At 42.0% G+C, this 18,015-nt stretch overlaps 1 protein-coding gene across 7 annotated transcripts in view; it reads left to right on the forward strand.

Annotated features, from left to right (window-relative positions):
• Positions 1 to 18,015, forward strand: part of ncor2 (nuclear receptor corepressor 2) — a 105,229-nt gene that overhangs the window by 14,080 nt on the left and 73,134 nt on the right. For all 7 annotated transcript variants that reach the window (XM_088077056.1, XM_088077060.1, XM_088077058.1 and 4 more), the window contains exons 2-4: positions 7,412 to 7,607; positions 8,889 to 9,004; positions 14,130 to 14,307. In XM_088077056.1, the coding sequence (XP_087933182.1) occupies positions 7,503 to 7,607; positions 8,889 to 9,004; positions 14,130 to 14,307 (399 nt within the window). In that variant the 5' untranslated portion in view covers positions 7,412 to 7,502. The remainder of the gene's footprint in view (positions 1 to 7,411; positions 7,608 to 8,888; positions 9,005 to 14,129; positions 14,308 to 18,015) is intronic.

The following is an 18,015-nucleotide window of genomic DNA, read 5'->3' on the forward strand; positions in this document are numbered from 1 at the left end:
TCAAAATGAAAGGTGTGACAGGCTGTGGTTTAGGGAGATGATTGTACCGCTTTCTGTCAGACAAATTACAGCCGTGTCAAAGTTGACTGTGGGTGTTCACACTTTTCTCACTGTGTCTTCACTTGCTGACTGTGTGTTGTGGCCGCTGATTTCCTGTCTGAAAGTTGAACAGAGGTAAGGCAAGATCAGCTCGCGGTGTCAGGATGTTCTTTCTCTGTTTGGAACTAATAGTATTGCGCTAGCCACCTGCCTGCCAGGAAGTGTGGCAATAATTATTATCAACTGCTGCCTTTTATAGCCTCTCTTTGTCACCTAAAATTTGATTTTACTCCCCTGTTAGTAACTCATTCTCTCACTTGTCTGTTTTCCTAGTAATGGTTACAAGACCTAAATAATTAGGATTGAAAGACGTTTAGGGTTTTCCTCTGACAATATTGAATTATTTTTGACTGCTGAAGCTAAGTAAGATGGTTTGGGTTTTTTTTTTTCAGCGTCCAGATTTAAGCCTGTGTTCATTTTGTGTGTTATATGTGAGGTTAACTGTGTACCAGCAGTGAAATAAGTGGCCTCTGGACTACATCGATCTTGTGTTGTCTTCCCCTTTTTTAAGTGTGACACCAACTACCAGTAAATGGGGATTCAGCCTTGTCAGCATTGTCTTGGAGGTTACTGCTTGGCTCTGTGAAGGGCGTTGTTCTAGGGTTTGGCAGATCTATGAGTGTTTTTTCTGCTGTTGTCCAACTGTTAATTTAAAGGTGTTGCCTTCCCATTTTTTAAAATTTGCCTTTATTTTTTATTTTACTGGCTGTTGCTCTGCGACTTCCTCCTCTCTACTTGACTGTGTTTTGGTTAGTTTTTCTCTTGCAGTGCTGCTGTGGACACATATTGCAACAGGAATAGATCATTTATAGTACAAATGTTTTAGGTGTAAGGTTTTTTTTTTTTTACACAGAAAGCAGGAATAATACTATTGAAAAGGAAAGTCAGAAACAGCCTTTGCACGTTACCCCGGGTAATCACAGTATTGTTGTGAACCCTGTACAAAATTTGATATACCAAGAATTGGGTGAGGTCAGTTGGGAAAGACTTAACTGTTACATCTGTGTCTTTCTTGAGAAACTGTGCTTATAATGCAGATTGACCTTGTTTCTGCACCCTGACCTTAAAAAACACTCTTGGGACCTCAGTACTGAAGCTTCAGTGGATTAATTGCAAGAGCTTTGTTTCCATGTTAAATTAGAGAGGATGGGGAGGGGAGGGAGGTGAAGGGTAGGATGCTTCACTCCCACCCTTCTGCAGATGTGTGTTGAAGCCAGCACTAAAGTTCCTCAAGATTTAGTTGCAATGGCTGCTAGGTGCTGACTGGCTGTATGAATGTTGGTGGAAAAGACTACCAGTGTCTCTCTAGGAATACAAACTCAGTACATTATTTCCACAAGATGTTAGGATCCCAGTACCTTGTGTCACTTTGACAGAATGTGAACTGGACCACCCATGCTGCAAGTCAAGATTAGGGTCATTTGAAAATCTTTCAGAAGGCAAGTGTTTGCATACACACATAGTGTTTGTGAGCAGCTCAGTGTTGAGGTTGAGGGTGAGTGAGTGAAAGGGTAAGCGAGCGAGAGCCTCCTTGTCCAGGGCCTTTCGGTAATGAGGCTCCAGGGAGATAAATCCTTATGAGACCTGACAGGGTGCCACATTCCTAGGCTGAGAGTCCTAGCAGCCTCCCGCCCCTAAACTCGGCTCTCTAGGGCACTACTTTATGGACTTCTGATGGTGTTCCCAGACAGAGCCTTATGCAGATTACAGTTCACTCATCGTTTTTTCACTGCAGCTTCAAGCATTAGACTGTAGCCATGTGAGGGTTCTCAAATCAGTTGGTCATTGATCGTGATCAGTTGATACTTATTCCAAATGGTTTGATTGGTGGTCTTCATAAGGCTGACCAGAAGAGCCAATCAGATGATGTAAAACATTGAGCTAATTTCTCTATACACCCCTAAAGTGGCTTCACTAGTTTTGCAGTTTAGGCTGCCATGGAAACTGGAAACATTCACACTAAAATGTCTATAACTATTGCACCAGTTTACAAGTCTGTTGTATTGGATCCCTTAAATCAAAGAATTCTGAAAAAAAAATCCAGAATCCATCCATCCATCTTTGCTTCCTGTTTGGGTCTTTTCAGTGTTGCGCAAACACGGTAACACTGTTAATCTATATTTACCTCTGCCTTTACCGCCTGATACTTGTGTTTTACTTTGAATAAAGGCTCATTGATACTCCTTCTGTGTACAGAAATAGATGCTGCAGGGTGAAGTGTACAACTCCATGCATCCTTTATATTGGTACAGATACAGCCAATAGATGGCTCTAGAGGGCAGAGTCAAATTTTCACACATCCACAAACGACGTGATGGTTTAGGAGGTCATAATAATTTACCCTTTTAGTGGAGGCAGCTTTGTAGATGGCAGTGTTCACTGAGGCCATAAAATACATCACAACATATGTACACAGAATTCTTTTCACTATATTATCGTTTCGAGCCACCATTTTTAAAACGATTGTCTCCTCTTTCTCCTACTGTCATATCTTGCGTGAACTAAGCTACGCTGCCCCAACGATCTTTGGTGGTACTATATCTGTAAGCTTCAGAAAATGTTTACAAATAGTGACAAAATGAATGCAGGGGATGGAGAGAAGGCTCTGTCTTTCTCTATATATGTATTAAACGTTTGGCCTTAAAAGTTCCACCTTGTTGTCGGTCCAAGCAAAGGAATCTTTCAACGGTCTTTCTTTTCGCTATTGCTGTGCTTCCTCCGTGGTATTTCATGCAACCAGGCAACCAACCGCAACGTAGATAATCTGCTTCCTGTTTATACCAGCATTACATTCCCAGTGTATGTAAATGCTCATGTGATACGAGTTTTCAGGTATGAATCGAGATGATTTCTGAGGTGGTTATTAACCACACGTTTATGAAGTCTATTTAATTGTAAAACTGCTTTTAAATGAAAACACATTAGTGTGCTGTTGTGTCTCTAATAGAGAGAATGCAATATTTTGCACATTTGTTATGAATTTATGATACTTTATTGCCTTTTAATTTTAATACTTAATATACAATGCTTTTTTTTTTTTAAAAAAAAAGGAAAAAAAATGTGCTATGTGATAAACAGAAGGTTTCAAAAAGGCCCTGTGATCCTTATCGGCTGATCCAGTGATCTGTGACCTGCCCCCAAAAACCTAATCTATGTGCCTTTAGAGCCATCACCTATTTGATTTGGCTGTCACAATAATTGCACAAACCCTTGCTGATAGTATGATATTTTTATGGGCATATGATGAACAGTAACACTCCACTTCTATCAGGGTCCAAATCATGCTATCAAGGCTCTTATCAAAAAATATGTCACAAGCTGTTGAATCCCTTGTACTCTCTTTTTAGAGCTCGACTGTCAGGCAACCAAGTCAGACTAGACAGAGATTTGATTAACTGTTTATGTCAGTAGAATTAAACTGTTGTTTGAAGTCCGCCTCCTGCTCCGCTTGGCAGGCTGGAAGCCGTCTGTGTACTCTGTGCTAGTATTTCCACAGCCATTCCTAAAATGAAGAGGGAGGGTGGGGGGTAAGAGGATGAAATATTGGCTTGCACCGCTGAAGTCTGAGGCCCACTCCACTCTGTGCACAAGACGAAAGCAAAAGAGAGGGGAGAAAGAAAGCACGCTAGAGTGAGAGAGTGAGGTGACTGAGTTCATTCGCAGTGTTGGCAGTGAGCCATCGACTTGCCTGTGGGTGTCTGTAGCAGTGCCAGTGCATGTGTTTAGCCTCTCATCTGGAAAGGCCCCATTCGCCTCAGAGTTTATGTCAAAGCTCTCTCATTGTGTTCGCCCTCTCATCTTGATTCAGGTTTTTTGTCCTCTGCAGATCTTGTGACTGCCTTCAGACTTGTTTTCGTCCTTCTCAGGGGAATCTCTCTGGACTGGACGGTCATCAAAGAGAGGCTTCCCAGGAGAATGGCTTATCTCACCCTCTCTTTGTCCCGCTGGCCTCTTTCTCTGTCCTTTGTTGAGCACATTTGCATGCTTTGTCAATATCATGAGTTTTTCCACATCTAGTATTTCACCAGCAGTGAGGTCTACTCAAGGACTTTAGCACTTCCCTTTGTGTGGTCTGTTTATCCAGGTCTGTCTGGGCAAAAGACGAGCGTGCAACAGTCTCTTGAAAATATTTGAAGCCACAGTTTAGACTACTCGACACAAAGGCAAAGTCTAGCTGGTGTGAGAATTTTAGCAGTGTTTTCCTATCTCGTGGCCTCTCTGAGCCCATGTTTACAGAGCTCCTCTGTTCCTTAAGGCCTGAGCCATGTTCAGCCTCTCGTAATAGAGCCCTTTGCGTAACTGAAATCAAGGAAGACTTTGTGTTTGTGACAGTGGGGCAGGAAGGAAGGGTAGATAGTGCCTCTCTTTGTACTGCAATAAAGGGTCAGACAAGGGAGACTGGCACACTGGCGCTCTACTATATGTTATACTATGCAAAAGATGTATGCACCTTGTGTTGTTGTCGGGCCTCGGGTTCATGGTTCTATAAAAAGTGCTTCTTTATTAGCGGCTGCAGAGGTCATTACTCAAACCCTGTCTAGCTTGGGACTTAAATGGACCACAATGAGATATGATGGACACCAGTGGAGGTAGCTGACCTGGCATTTGTTGAGTGAGCTAGTGTTACACAGTTTATGGACCACCACTGGCTGTCAGTTTGACCAAGTAGGGCTGTCCTGAATACTGGGGCATCGAAACTTTTTGGAGAAATATTCACAATTAATTGACTCTTTGAGTGTGGTGGGTGGGGGGTTAATGAGAGAGTAGAGGGAATTATTTGAAACAACAGTTTTCAGATGTTGCACCTAAATGACATAACAATTAGTCACTTTGTTAACATGCAGGTAGTTTTCAGGTGATTTGAAAAGATCGTTGTAGATTTGTGATATGTCAGTTGCCTTTAGCATATCAGGCACTCAGCTTTCTGAGGGTCATCTTTATAATTTTTTAAACTATTCCAGACACTTGCCCAATGTATCTTTAAGCCTGACATGCGGTCAATCTGTCGTAGTCACAAAACTAGGCCTATCAGTAAGTTTCAATGTCCTGCGATCTTTAGGTTAGTGGTACAGAAAAATTGAGCTTTCCAATACTGATAAGGACATTGATTACTACAGCAACGCCCTACCAGCCCTACCACCAAGTGTAATTTTTCTAGTTTTCAGTTAAAATTGTAATTAACATTTATGTGTAAACTGTATTAAAATCTAATTTATTACCTGCCAATAGCTCTGTTGTTTGTGTCTCCAAATATTTCACCAGTTACTCATGAACAAGGTTCATGTGCTTGTGACAGCACTGACGTTTATATTGACTCAACCACAGTTTGTAGAGATAAAAAATTCTAATAAACAAAAGAAGGGTATTACCTAATGCCAATGAACTCCACTGTTTTGCAGTTACAAGTAGATATCTGCACTGTTTTCATGTCCAAGCTGTCAACAAATCATACTACTGTGAACTGAAAAATGGTACCATTTATTCAAGGCCACTAAACATGATCTCTTTTTATATTTGGAAGTCCTGAACAACATCTGTCTTTTATTTAGATTGTGTGTCATCACAATCAGGATGCACCTCAGTTAAGCAAAATGTGTTAATCTTGTAATAAGATCAGTGTGCAAAGCAAGCTTTTAGTGAGTATTGTATTGATTCATTGAATTCATTGATTCATTTAATAAAGATCCCCTAAACTTAAAAAAATATGTACATAAAATACATAAAGTACATAAAAATATGTTTTTCTTATGTTTATGGCCCTTAAAATGTTTGACCTTGACTATATTGATTTGTATCTGTATAAAGTTTGTCCCTTGAGAGGCATTTTCACCTCTCTGCTGATGGGGGTGATATCTGTGCATTGCTGTTAGGCAGGTCACCAATACGAAAAAGGTGGTTTTGCCCCCCCAATTACATTTTCAATTTTGTCAACATTCCTTCTTATGTTTTTTAACTAATTAATGTTATTATTTTAAGTACCATATTTATTTGAAAAGCAAACAAGGTTGAAGTATCATCATTTACAAAAAATTGTGCATGTGGACTATTTTGGGGAGAGGTTGTCTCAGTGGTGGGAGCTTTCCCTTTCAGGTGGTAAGGCTGCAGGACACCCAGGGCACTTAATGCGATCTTGTCAAGATTTCGATTAGTGCCACGTTAAGAGCCCATATTTCTGCCACAGCGCCTCCTGTGTGGCTTGCACAGCACTGAAACATGAGCTATGAGAGTGAGGCATCATTACTCAGAGGCTCATAGAAATGGCAGGAGTCCTAATTTCTTTGCTGGCAGGAATCACAGGGACACATGTCACAAGTTCTAGTCCATCTACTACTACTACTACTACTACTACTACTACTACCATCACAGGCTTTTAAGGGTATCTGGAAATAGTACTGCAACAAGCTGACCAGAGCTGAACACTCAACATTGAATTTGTGTTGAACAACACCGTGAATTTGAAAAAAATAAAAATAATAATAATAATTCCATTGAGGATTTCAAGCTATTTTTGCGAGTTCAAGTTGTTCTTCTTCAGCATTGTCTCTGATTTTAAGAATATGTGTTTTGTCTGTGTGTGCTGTAATCTGTGTGGTCACTGTAATAGGATTATGGCTCTTTCTTTTCTAGTTATTTTTCACTCCTTACCTTCTTTTCTATTTCACCACCTATGCACAGAATAAACATCTTTTCCATTAGCTTTAACAGAAAGCTTATGTGAGGTTGTGCTCAGTGCATGCCTGTTTTTACTTATATCATCACTCTTGGTCAATGTATGACACACTCCTTGTAGATGAGGTCAATGTAGTGTGCATAACGTCACCTGGAGTTAAAATCCAACGCCCGACTCTCAAGGCCTACATCTCTATCTGTCATTGAGTTATTTATGTTGCCTGTAAAGCCCCATTAAACTCTGAGTATTTTTGGTTTACGGGCTGGTTGCTTGACTTGGCTGGTCTCTGTCTGTGAGTCCTCAGTGTTAGGACAGTGAGCCATTCAGTAAGCAGTGAAGGAGGGGTTCAGTCTAGCAGGTGCAGAGACTTTCACTTCTTTGCTAGGAGCACTGGAAGGGTGAGCAGCTGTGGTAGGGAGGTGATGACATTCTGATATCCGGAGCAAACAGAGAAACACACTTTCATCGCTAGCTATTTGGAGGTGCTGGCCAGAAAACATCAAATTGTTTCAGAACAAAAGCCATGCACATTGCATAATGTCTTTTGTATTGCTGGTATGAAGCTGTCCAAAACAATTCCAACTGTGTTGCCCAACTACAAAAAAATGTGTCATGAACTTTGTTTTTTTTTTCTCTCTACAGGTTGCTGGCTAAGAGAAACAGCCAATAATGCACAGCATCTGCTCTGCAGCCACACCCACTTCCTGCCTGTAGAGGAAGCGGCTGTGCCAGCATGTCCTCTCATCCCCAGTCTGTGCCACCGGGCCGGAGGGCTGTGGACACACGGCACCTGCCAAACCCTGCCAGTCTACCACTGCAGCTGCAACGGGCGCACACGGTAAGAGGCCTAGCATGCGGTGTGTCTAATGCAGGGATACTCATCTTGGGGGCCACTTTTGCAAAATGAAAGGGGCCAGTCATACATGCATAAGATTTTTTCATGGTTCTCAGATTTTGGGATGCTTTTCTGGTTTTAGAACAATTTTTAAATTTTAGGACATTTCTCAAATTTTAGGACATTTCTCAAATTTTAGGACGTTTCTAGGTTTTCAGGACGTTCTCTGGATTTTAGGATGTTTCTTGGATTTTAGGATATTAGGGGCTTAGTTAGGACCTCTGTCGAGGTGCAGGGGATGTTCTGTGGGCACTTCTTTTGATAAGCAAGCTATTTTTTTTTCACTTTTTACGCACTCTGGTACCCTATGTAAACTAAAAGAACAAAATCAGTTCCCAGTGTGAATCTCTTTATTTTTATTGTGAATTAGGTGCACTATATTTGGCCCGTGGGCTGTAAAGTGAGCTGTAAAGTGAGTATCACGGGTCTTATGGCACTGTATTTAATGGGTAAAGCCCTTTGAGAGATTTCACTGGTGTTGAAGTTCTGGCTCTGCCTGCTTCAATATTTAGTAAACAAGACATTATTCTGAACCACTGGAAAGGGCCTGACCCCGGGGGCCCCCACTGGTGTTTTTCCAACAGAAACATTCCCAGGTTGCAATGTTGTGCATACAGAGCCTGTTCTCTCATTAGATGTTTGAGTTGACAGTTCACGTTGTCATCATGGAGTCACATTAAGGCCTTCCCCATTATTTCCACCAAAACCTCCTAATTATCAAGATTATGTTCCTCTGTGTATCAGGAGCCAGAGCTGTCTGTGCTTCAAAGAAGAGGCCTCTAGCTGACGTAGAAGTTCATTCAGTGATTTGCAGTGTTTGCAAGGCCCTTTTTTGTTCTCTTATGTCGGGAGAATCCAAGGCTTTACCCCCCAGGATCTTCCACAGCTGCACCTGTAGTTAATCCCACCACTCCCACTTGTCATCACATTCAGGATGAGATGAGGGTTGACGGGCTGTGTCCCACAATCCCTGACTGGCAGAGGGGCCAGTTTACAGTAGCTGCATGGGTTGCCCCACTTTTGTGAGAAACACGTGGAAGGAGAGGGAGAAATGAGAGCTGGGGAGAAAAGGACTGGATATTGCAGAAGAAACAAGGCAGGAAATGGGAAGAACTGTTAAAATGCTTTTATTCTTTTCGTGATCTTGCAACTCTCTAAAGGAGAAGGGATAAATGTAGGATATCTAGTTCCATGATGACAACTATTTTGTTGATTGTGTTCCAGGAAGTGGGACTGGTTGACTACCACTCTCACCATGCCAGGGACTACAGCTCCCACCTGACCCAGCCCCATCGCCGTCGGCCGTCCTTACTCTCAGAGTTTCAGCCTGGGAATGAGAGGTAGGTGCACCATTCTCATGTATAAGGTCAAGCAACATATTATCATTGTTTTTTATATGGCTTTAGATTTATTGTGCTTTTAATTACTTTATTTTACATTACCTTCTGTCCTGGCTGCTGTCTGTTAGGTCTGGGCTATTAATTGAATTTTAATTTCAATTTCAATTTCGATTTTGGCTTCCCTTGATTTTCAAAACAAGATAATCGAGATAAAACGATTATGTGCGGCATAATGAGTCAAACAATGTTGCTTCGGTTTTGTCTTTTATTTTGTAAAACAAAGCGCACGCTTTCCTCATGCTCTGTCCCTTCCATCAAAGTCCAAACAGAAGTTTTAGCATGAAAACAGAGAGCCACAACGCACTGCCTCTCTGGTTATTTTGAGACCTCGCCATCTCATTTTGTTTCCAGACAGCGCGTGCAGCAAGAGAGAGAGCATGAGCGACAACAAGCACGCGCGGGGAGAGCAAAAGCGTATGTGCCGTCGATGGTCTCGAACGGAGAATATGACGTGAAAACAGCCAGCTGCTGTTTTAAGTGACAGAAGTTAGCCTCAAAGTTAGCAAGCTGAGTTAGCTTACCACTTACATGACATGACATTTTTAGTTTCACACATTTTTTCAGATGCTAGACGCAGATTGTAGCGACTGCTGCAGTTTTTCTCACTGCAGTCAATATATGGACTGTATACCATTCACATGAAAATGGTGGCATTGCCCCTTTAATGTATTTGTCCTTGTTGAGTCTTGGCGACTGAGCAACAAAGCATGCTCAATGGAAGCGTCATTCAGACTGCATTTTTATGCAGTATTATTCTGCTAAAGCCTCTGCCTGTTAACCCTCCCCCAGTGTAATCCTCATGTAATTGGCATCCGCAAGCCGCTCCTCTGTAATGTTGTGTTAAACGGCTCTGCGGGGCAATGGAGCTTGCAGAGTTTTGCCATCTTCAATAGACCAACTGTAAGTCAGGCAAAGCATTGTATGCATAGTACTGCCTCTGGAGAGTCAGGTCTTGTACCTACCAAAGTTGTTTATTATTTATATCGCAGTGCTTTTTTGAGGATGAGTCTTGATGAGTACTTGTGAATAATTTATGTACATGCCATGCATTTTGCATGATGCACGGAGGATAAGTCACAAGATTTTTCTTCTCCTCAGGTGATTGTCATGGCAGATTGTTATGCACAAGACGTGCAAAATTTAATTTACAAGGTGCTGATTTTCCTAGAAATCCGCTGGTAGGTTTTTGTTACATGTACAGTATGTCGGATGTGGAGCCATGGCTGACTTTCCAAATCAGTCAAATAATTTGTGTACCCCTAGCCTATGGAATGAAATGGAGTTATAGCAGCAGACAGCAGATGGTAGAATTACTCTGTCGCAGTGTGTGGCCGTTGCGTGTTGTGTCGGCCTCTTTAACTATCAATCAGATGGGATTATGGTCTTCAATGCAAAGGCCAGAGCTGTGTGTTGCTCCTGTTTAGCGGTTACCATAGCCTAGCCCACACTGTGGGAACACTGGTTCATGGGTTGATACAGAAATAAACACCACACTGTGCAACTGCTACCCACCAAGTGCTTGATTTGCTGACACTCTTCATTCAATCACTGGTGCTTTGGCAGTCACTCTTAGTGTGCATGATGCCTGTTCCTGCGAGACAGATGCCTTGTGTAACTTCTACAGTGGAGAAGTGCGGTTGTTTTTAATTACATAAAAAATAACAATAATATCAAAAGGGGAGACCAACAATTAGCCCATGTTTCTTTGTGGAGACCGTGAAATAAACCGCTGGTCTTACTGGCAGGCGTTTGTGGGTGGGGAGTCTTTCAGTTGAATATTTCAGGCCTTCAGCATTCCTTTAGAGGGCTTAGAACCGAGTCTGAAGCCCTCTTTCTCCATCCTCATTCAGAGTCTGAATAGTGTAATTCTGGCCTTGGCAATCCTTCAATCTATTCTCTTCTCAGATGTGTGCTTGTCTTTTTATAAGTCTCAGTAATTCTGCACACCATGTCTCCATTTGTGGCAAGCTGAGGGTTGTTCACATTCTGACAAAGAACTAATATGGCCTTAGAAGCTGCACTTTCTTTAAAGGATGACATAATCTCTTTCTCAGTGGGATAGATCTACGTGTCCTCCATCTCCTCTTTAATTGTCTTGGACTGAAGACAAGGTGAAAATGTGCTATTTAGTTAATGCTCCAAATTTACACTAATTACAGGTCAGAAAACCACAACAGTATAATCATTGGTGAGCCACTGTGCTTGTTGTTTGTTTCATCCTCCTCTTTACTCCAGGCAATATCTCAGTCACTCCGCCTCTTCCCATCTGTCTGAGATCACCCAGGCTACTTGAGTAAGGGAGTGAATACATTTTACAGCGAGCATAACAAGACTGAGAAACCACTTAACACAGTTTCTTTGCTGGCCAGAACAGAGAGTAAAGTGCAAACAAGTCTGGTGCAATGATTCAAAATGAGTTTGTATGATAGCTGAGAATATTGTCTGATTAAGGTAGTATATGGGTAATAAAGCCGTATTATGAGCCTTCTGTTCACATCTTATTAAATGGGTGTGTGCATAGTTACGTCAATGTCTTTTCAAGTATTTGCACACAAGTAGGTGTCCCCTGTACAGGAGTTTGGAAGATTTCTGGTTTTGCCTTTCTGGTTCGGTGTACAAGCTTAAACTGGTTTGATATATGCAAACCGGCTGATCTGGCATTTGTGTCATTATGTCACATTCTGGCAGTTTTAAAAGCAGCCTTCTGCAGCGCTAAATCCAAGTCAAATTTCATTGGTAATAAGCAGTTTGACAGCATGATTAAGATAATAGCCCATCATGTTTGTTAACTTACTTATGGAGCAACTAGTGTCGTGCAGGTCGTGTTTTAATTGACTGCCGAGCGAAGGTGGGGGGAGGAGGACTTCCCTTTGACAAGTCCCCCTTTCTCTCTGATAAGGAGTGCAGAGCATCAATGCTGAATTACTCAAAAGCGAATTATGTTCCATCTAGGAATCGATTTCTTCTTCTTCCCCTACCCATTTTTAGAAAATTGCTTTCATTTACTCCAGAATCCAGCATTTAGCGGTTGTAAATATCCCTGTCTCCCGCTGTTTTGGCCATTGAGTTATGTGGTTTTTGTTAAGCAATATAAAGAAAAAAGTTGAGAGCTGAAATTTTTGGACTCCACCCATTGTCCCTCCTCTCCTGTGCACTTCCTCAGTTTCATTCATCCCAGCTGTGCTGCAGTTAGGCTGACTCCTCTCTCTGTTAGCCATCTCTGTGCCGTGCACAGCTGCAGAGCTGCTCCTCTGGGGAGCAAGAAGAGATTGGCAGCCACACAAACGCCATGGTTCTTTCACAATAACAGGCTGCTATCAGCACACACGATCTTTGTTCTTGTCGTAATGGGGCCTAAAACAGTAAGAAAGTAATGGAGCCGTTGTGGGGTGTTGTGTTTTGTTGCCCCTGTCCCTCTCCTCCCCTCCACCTCTACACACATCTCTTTCTCTCATCCTCCAGACAAATCCTCCCCAGGGATCAGATTATTCTGCACGCTCACAAGAGGGAGAGGGAGAAAGAAAGAGGGGGGAGGGAGGGGAAGGGAAGGGGCGTGGGCCAGAGCTTGATGATGTGATTATGTAAGTGCCAACCCTCTATGGAGATGAGGAAGTGCGCGACTGAATGAGTGAGAAAAATGTGTTGGGGGGGGGGGAGTAGTCACACACCATCTGGGTATTAATTTGGCCCCCTATTTTTCGGTGTACTATTTAGGCAATCACTCAAATAAACATACACAATCCATTTTTTTCCTCAGCGCCCCATGACACCTTTTAACATGCAGATTCAGCCCTGCTTATTACATAAGTGACATGACATAGCCCCTCTCATATAGTCTTGTGGGGATGGTCTCGATGGTTACACCAACCCACCAGCACCCCACTAGGCAGAGACAGGCTCCACGCTCTTTGGCACATAAAGAAACCACACACTAGGCCATTGTGGGCCTGGACCAGCAATTATGGTTGTGTTTTCCCTCTTCTCTTCAGAAGCCACTTCCATTTTGACACTGGCAGCGAAGTCACTGACATTCTGGCATCAGCCTCCAGGGCAGACTTGAGAAAACCGTTCCCTCAAACAGAACAGAGAGCCGTTTACAAGTGGGCTAATAAAATTTCTCAAATCTTAGTAGCTAGTGCAGTTAACATTCAAAGGCTGTCATTTGACAACACACCAAGGGTCCATTTTACTGGTGCGCCTCAGTGTGTTTTGATGAACACATGCAGAATGTGGTTTATACTCGCACCACACATGCTGCAGATCATGACCAGATCATATTACACTATGGTGCTTCCCCCTCCTCCGGTGGCTGTTAGTGTAATTGTTAGCATTCCCGGGTATCCAGATCAGCTCTGGTTTTGGGGGTACAGTCTAGGGAGTGCCATAGCTCTTACTGCAAGTCCAAACAAAGTACTTTTTTGGCTTTGTGTGTGTAGCCATTGACTGCAAAACCCCACACAAGAGCTGCTCTACCATATGCTGCTGAATTTAAAACCATTAGATGGTAGTGTTACTGTGAGTCACCATTTCCAATTTCCCTTTCTTTCCACTTTCCACTACTGAGAGACCCATTACATGTTCCCATTTTGCAGAAAAATAGTCTTCAGTGATTACTTTATGATGATTCAGTTTGAAAGAAATTAAGCCAGCTGGCATTTGTGTTTGCCTTGAACATAACAGTAAAGATTTAGGTCAGCCTGATCTCCAGCTGTAACTGTCATTTTGTGCTTTTGTACAAATGTGCCTTTGTGTGGTTAAATAGAGCCTGTGTAAATGGGATTTGATTAGGCCATCGTGATTAAACAAAACCTGCACAGGGCCTCGTCTCTTGTTCAGAAGATCAATATTGTCTCATTATTATTGATGTCTTCACATCTCAGATTATTTAACCTGGTATTTGACGTGGCACATATCATTAATTTTTGTTTGTTTGTCTCGTCTTTTGTCGATTGATTTGATTGTTCATGTCTCATTCTGTTTGCTGCAGCCATTACCTGTATATGCTGTGGAAGTGTGTTTTTTTTAATACTGAGGTCTGGATTTGTGTTTTTCCTTTCTGTTGCAGAGGACAGGAGCAGCATATCCGCTATGATCACATCTACCTGCCAGAGCCCAGCAACCAATCAGAGGTGGAGTATGCGGAGATCAAAAGGCCTCGTTTAGAGATGGGACCAGAGTCTCTGATGAGGCCTTCATCCCACCGGCCACAACTGCCTCTGGGAGGGGCTGAGGATATGGCAAAGGTCAGTAGTCGAAGGGTTTGAGCGATTTGCTTGTCTCCAGATTTGATACTATCACGATACTTGGGTCCTGTATCAATATTTACGGCAAAATAGATATTAAAAGAAAGATGAGAAGTATTGCGATTTGATAATACTGCAATGTTTGGTTACTTTTTTAGCAGAAGACCATGGGAAAGTTATATCATACCCTTCTTGAGTCTGTATATCATGAGCCGTATTTCCAAAAACAGTGCACATCAGTGCACATCAGTGCACATCAGTCTGTCTTTCTGCCTGACATAAGATGTGCTTTGCTTTATTACAGCAACATGGTTTACTGCATAAAGAGGTGGTGATGTTTTTACACTCTTATTTTTAACAATTTTATTCCTGTGAAGCACTTTGGTAGAGCGGGCACCCCATGTACAGAGGCTACATCCTCGCCGCAGCAGCGGTGGGTTCAATTCTGGCCTCAGCCCTTTGCTGCATGTCATCCCCCCTCTCTCTTCCCCCTTTCATGCTAAAGTGTTCCTATCCCCAATAAAGTCAAAATGCCAAAAAAAAAATCTTTCAAAAACAAACAAAAAAACCTACAAATGAGACAGGAATTAGTGAACCCGCTAGCTAGCCACCTCCCTCTCCCTCGCTGCTAGGAGACTTCTCCAGGAGCGGAGCAAGCGAAAGCTCTGGAGACGGACTCAGTAGCAGCTGTAACTTGAATTGAGCCAGCGCAGACCCCAGCGCAGGGGTTTACAGTCAGGTGGCTGTAATCTGTGTTACCATAGCAAGAGAGAGTTTGCTGATCCAGTGAGGAGTTCGCGCTGGGCTGGCTGAATTCGAGTTGCTATTTTTAATGCTAAAGCTCTGTCCTAAGACTGTCTGCTATTTTCTACTTTTTTGCTCTGGTGTTGTTTTTCTTGAAACAAATATGATGTCATGTTTCTTGTAGATGACCATAAAAAATGCTGTAACATCTTTCTACCTCCAAATTTGAATTCTGTCGATTCAGGCATTAAAAAATGTATCAAAAGGAGAAATCGCGATCTTCCCCTAAATACAGTATATACCTTTGAAAGCTTGGAGTATGTTACAGCTATATGGTCAACAAGCAAAATAACAAATAATCATTTCTTGAACTGGCTACAAATAACAGCCAATCAATTCTACATTATATCCATATGTTATGATAATAGTGGGCTTGGTGTACCACAGTGTTTTTAGTGTGTGTGTGTGTGTGTGTGTTTACCACTTTATTTCGTGAAAATAGTTTGGCTTTTTTCTTGAAGTCTTTCATTTTTTGATCAATCCTGCCAGCCTCCTTCAGTGCCACAAAGGGTTTTATTAGACACACCACACCAGAAGTCGTAGAAGGAGATTGTGCATTGTACGAGCCGGAGCTTTGTGAGCAGCAGTGGGAAGACTGAGGGAGTTGTGAAACTGCAATTAATAAATAATAGAGCTGACCTAGATTTCAAAAGACTGAGGATGAAACTGTGTGAACTGCACATCAAAACGACTTGCTTGCAGTGCAGAGCTGCTGATGGGGAGGTGTTCCTGACATTACACAGAGTGCTTCAAACTGCCAGGGGAGGCAGACAGCCAAGGAATGGTAAATAGATACACCAATAACAGAGGGTACAGAGAAAAAAACACTGACTCTTAAGCTTGCAGGGTAATATTCAGGAATGCCAGTAATTCCCCTCAGAGCACAGAGGGCTGTAAACCCATTATATAAGTCATGTCAGATGCAATCACTGCGTGGAACAAGTGCACCAAATGACCATGGTGATGGAGGAGAAAATGCAGCTGAAAACAAGGCAAAGGGCAAGTGCAGAGAGGTGCAGATAGAGGTGAAAAGGAAAAGGGAGGAGTAAGAGACAAAGACCAAAGAAAAAAGGGAGTAGGCCAGTAATCAGACAACACTGACGCTTTTATCATGACTCACGTGGACAGTGAATCAGAAAAGGACAAAAGCAACATTTAGTCACTGTACACCGCCATGCACTTATCCTGAATTTGTAGTTAAAAAAGGCGTAAGGTTGGATCAGAATGAGAGGTATTGAATGTCCTTTTTTACACAGGTGCTCTCAAACATTTTCTCAGGTCCCTTGTAATACTTAAAAGAGTGAGCAGTGCTTTTGTTGATATTTATACCATTGTGGAAATCTACCTTTGACAATGTTGTACCTCATTCAGAACAAAACAGTGATGCTGGTCAAACCTGTGTTGGCAGTCTATCTGGATGGATTGCTGTAAGTTAGCTGGCCCTTCTTGCCGATCAGAGCCAGACCAATAAATAGGCTGGGCTGACATATTCAATATTAGCTTATCACAAATGAATCAGTATTGGCATTTTTAGGGCTTCCCCCTAAAAGTTGATGAATCAGGTCATTGGCCGGGAAGACGCTGAGTCAACTTCAATATATCACTCAGTTCAATGCCCTTTTTTTTGGCTGCGTGATTGTACACAAAGCAACTCAGGAGCAACGGCAGGCAGGCTGCAAACTTAACAAACCGGGTCAACCACAAAACTAACTGTGATGGAAATGGAGAGGAGTAATGGAAAACAGAGGGCAGTGCGTGACTCTTGTCTCGTTGCTCTGGTGCTGACTGTCAATGTAGTCGGCTAAAGTTCTTTGAACCAAATGCAGGTACCACCTCTTCTACTGTCCTGTGTGACTGGGTGTTGCACTGACAGAGCTGTCAGCAGCCCAGCAGGAGGGGTTTTATAACTCTACTGTAACCGTGGCTCACACTTTTACTTTTTGTGTGGCTGTGTGGAAATATTTTCACATCACAAATGATGAACAAAGGCATTAACAGGTGAAACTTGAGGGTAAAACATGAGACCAATGTAGGCAGATAGAGGAGTTTATTACGAGGTGGCTGCTCCGCAGGTGTGCTGAACTGTCACTAACTGGTTAGGTGAATAGATAATATATCACTCATTAAAGACATCAGCAATGTTGTGTTTACAAAGTGTGCATACAAATGAAAAATATCTATATTTAAAAGAAAAGGGTGAACCAATCAACCACGAACATATGAGAAATTAATATACCAAAGACAATTACTCTCCAGCAGTAAAAAGTCCTGCTGTTGCGGAAGTACAGTTAAGTATTTGCTAGCACTGACAATCAGATATTACCCTTTGACAGCTGTCTAAAACAAATTTCTTCTATTTTGTATTTTATAAATATTTTGACTGCTGTAGATATAGCGCCTTGCAGAATGTCACACTCATGCCTATACACCATCTCTTGAACACCTCCCACCATATAAATGAACGCATGTTCGATATTTCTAGTCATAATACCAGCAGCTGTGTTTGGACTGATGACCTTATTGGCACAAGATGTTCAGTGATCAGGGACAATGAATGCCTGCAGTCAACACACGTTAGTTTAAACAAGACTCTACATCCAGATAGTGGTAGCAGAGCCTCTGTAGTGTTTTGATTTTTGAGCCTTTGTTCATGAGACGCATAGAGCAGCAGAGACATGTCACATGCTACAAAACAACATTCAGATAATATGTATTACAGCAGTTAAAGTCTTGTGTCTGACATTTGAATCCTTCTTGTTGCAAATGTAAATAAACGATTCTATTAAAATATACATATATGCTTAATTGAGTTGTATAAGGAAACCTGATTACTTGAATTTTTATTATAATAATGGTTACAAATGTATGAAAACAGTCCAATATTTACAGCCCAGCATTGAGCGG

This window comes from Plectropomus leopardus, chromosome 4, assembly GCF_026936395.1.
Source record: "Plectropomus leopardus strain MGB_pleo_1.0 chromosome 4, ASM2693639v1, whole genome shotgun sequence".
Classification (NCBI taxonomy): Eukaryota; Metazoa; Chordata; class Actinopteri; order Perciformes; family Serranidae; genus Plectropomus; species Plectropomus leopardus.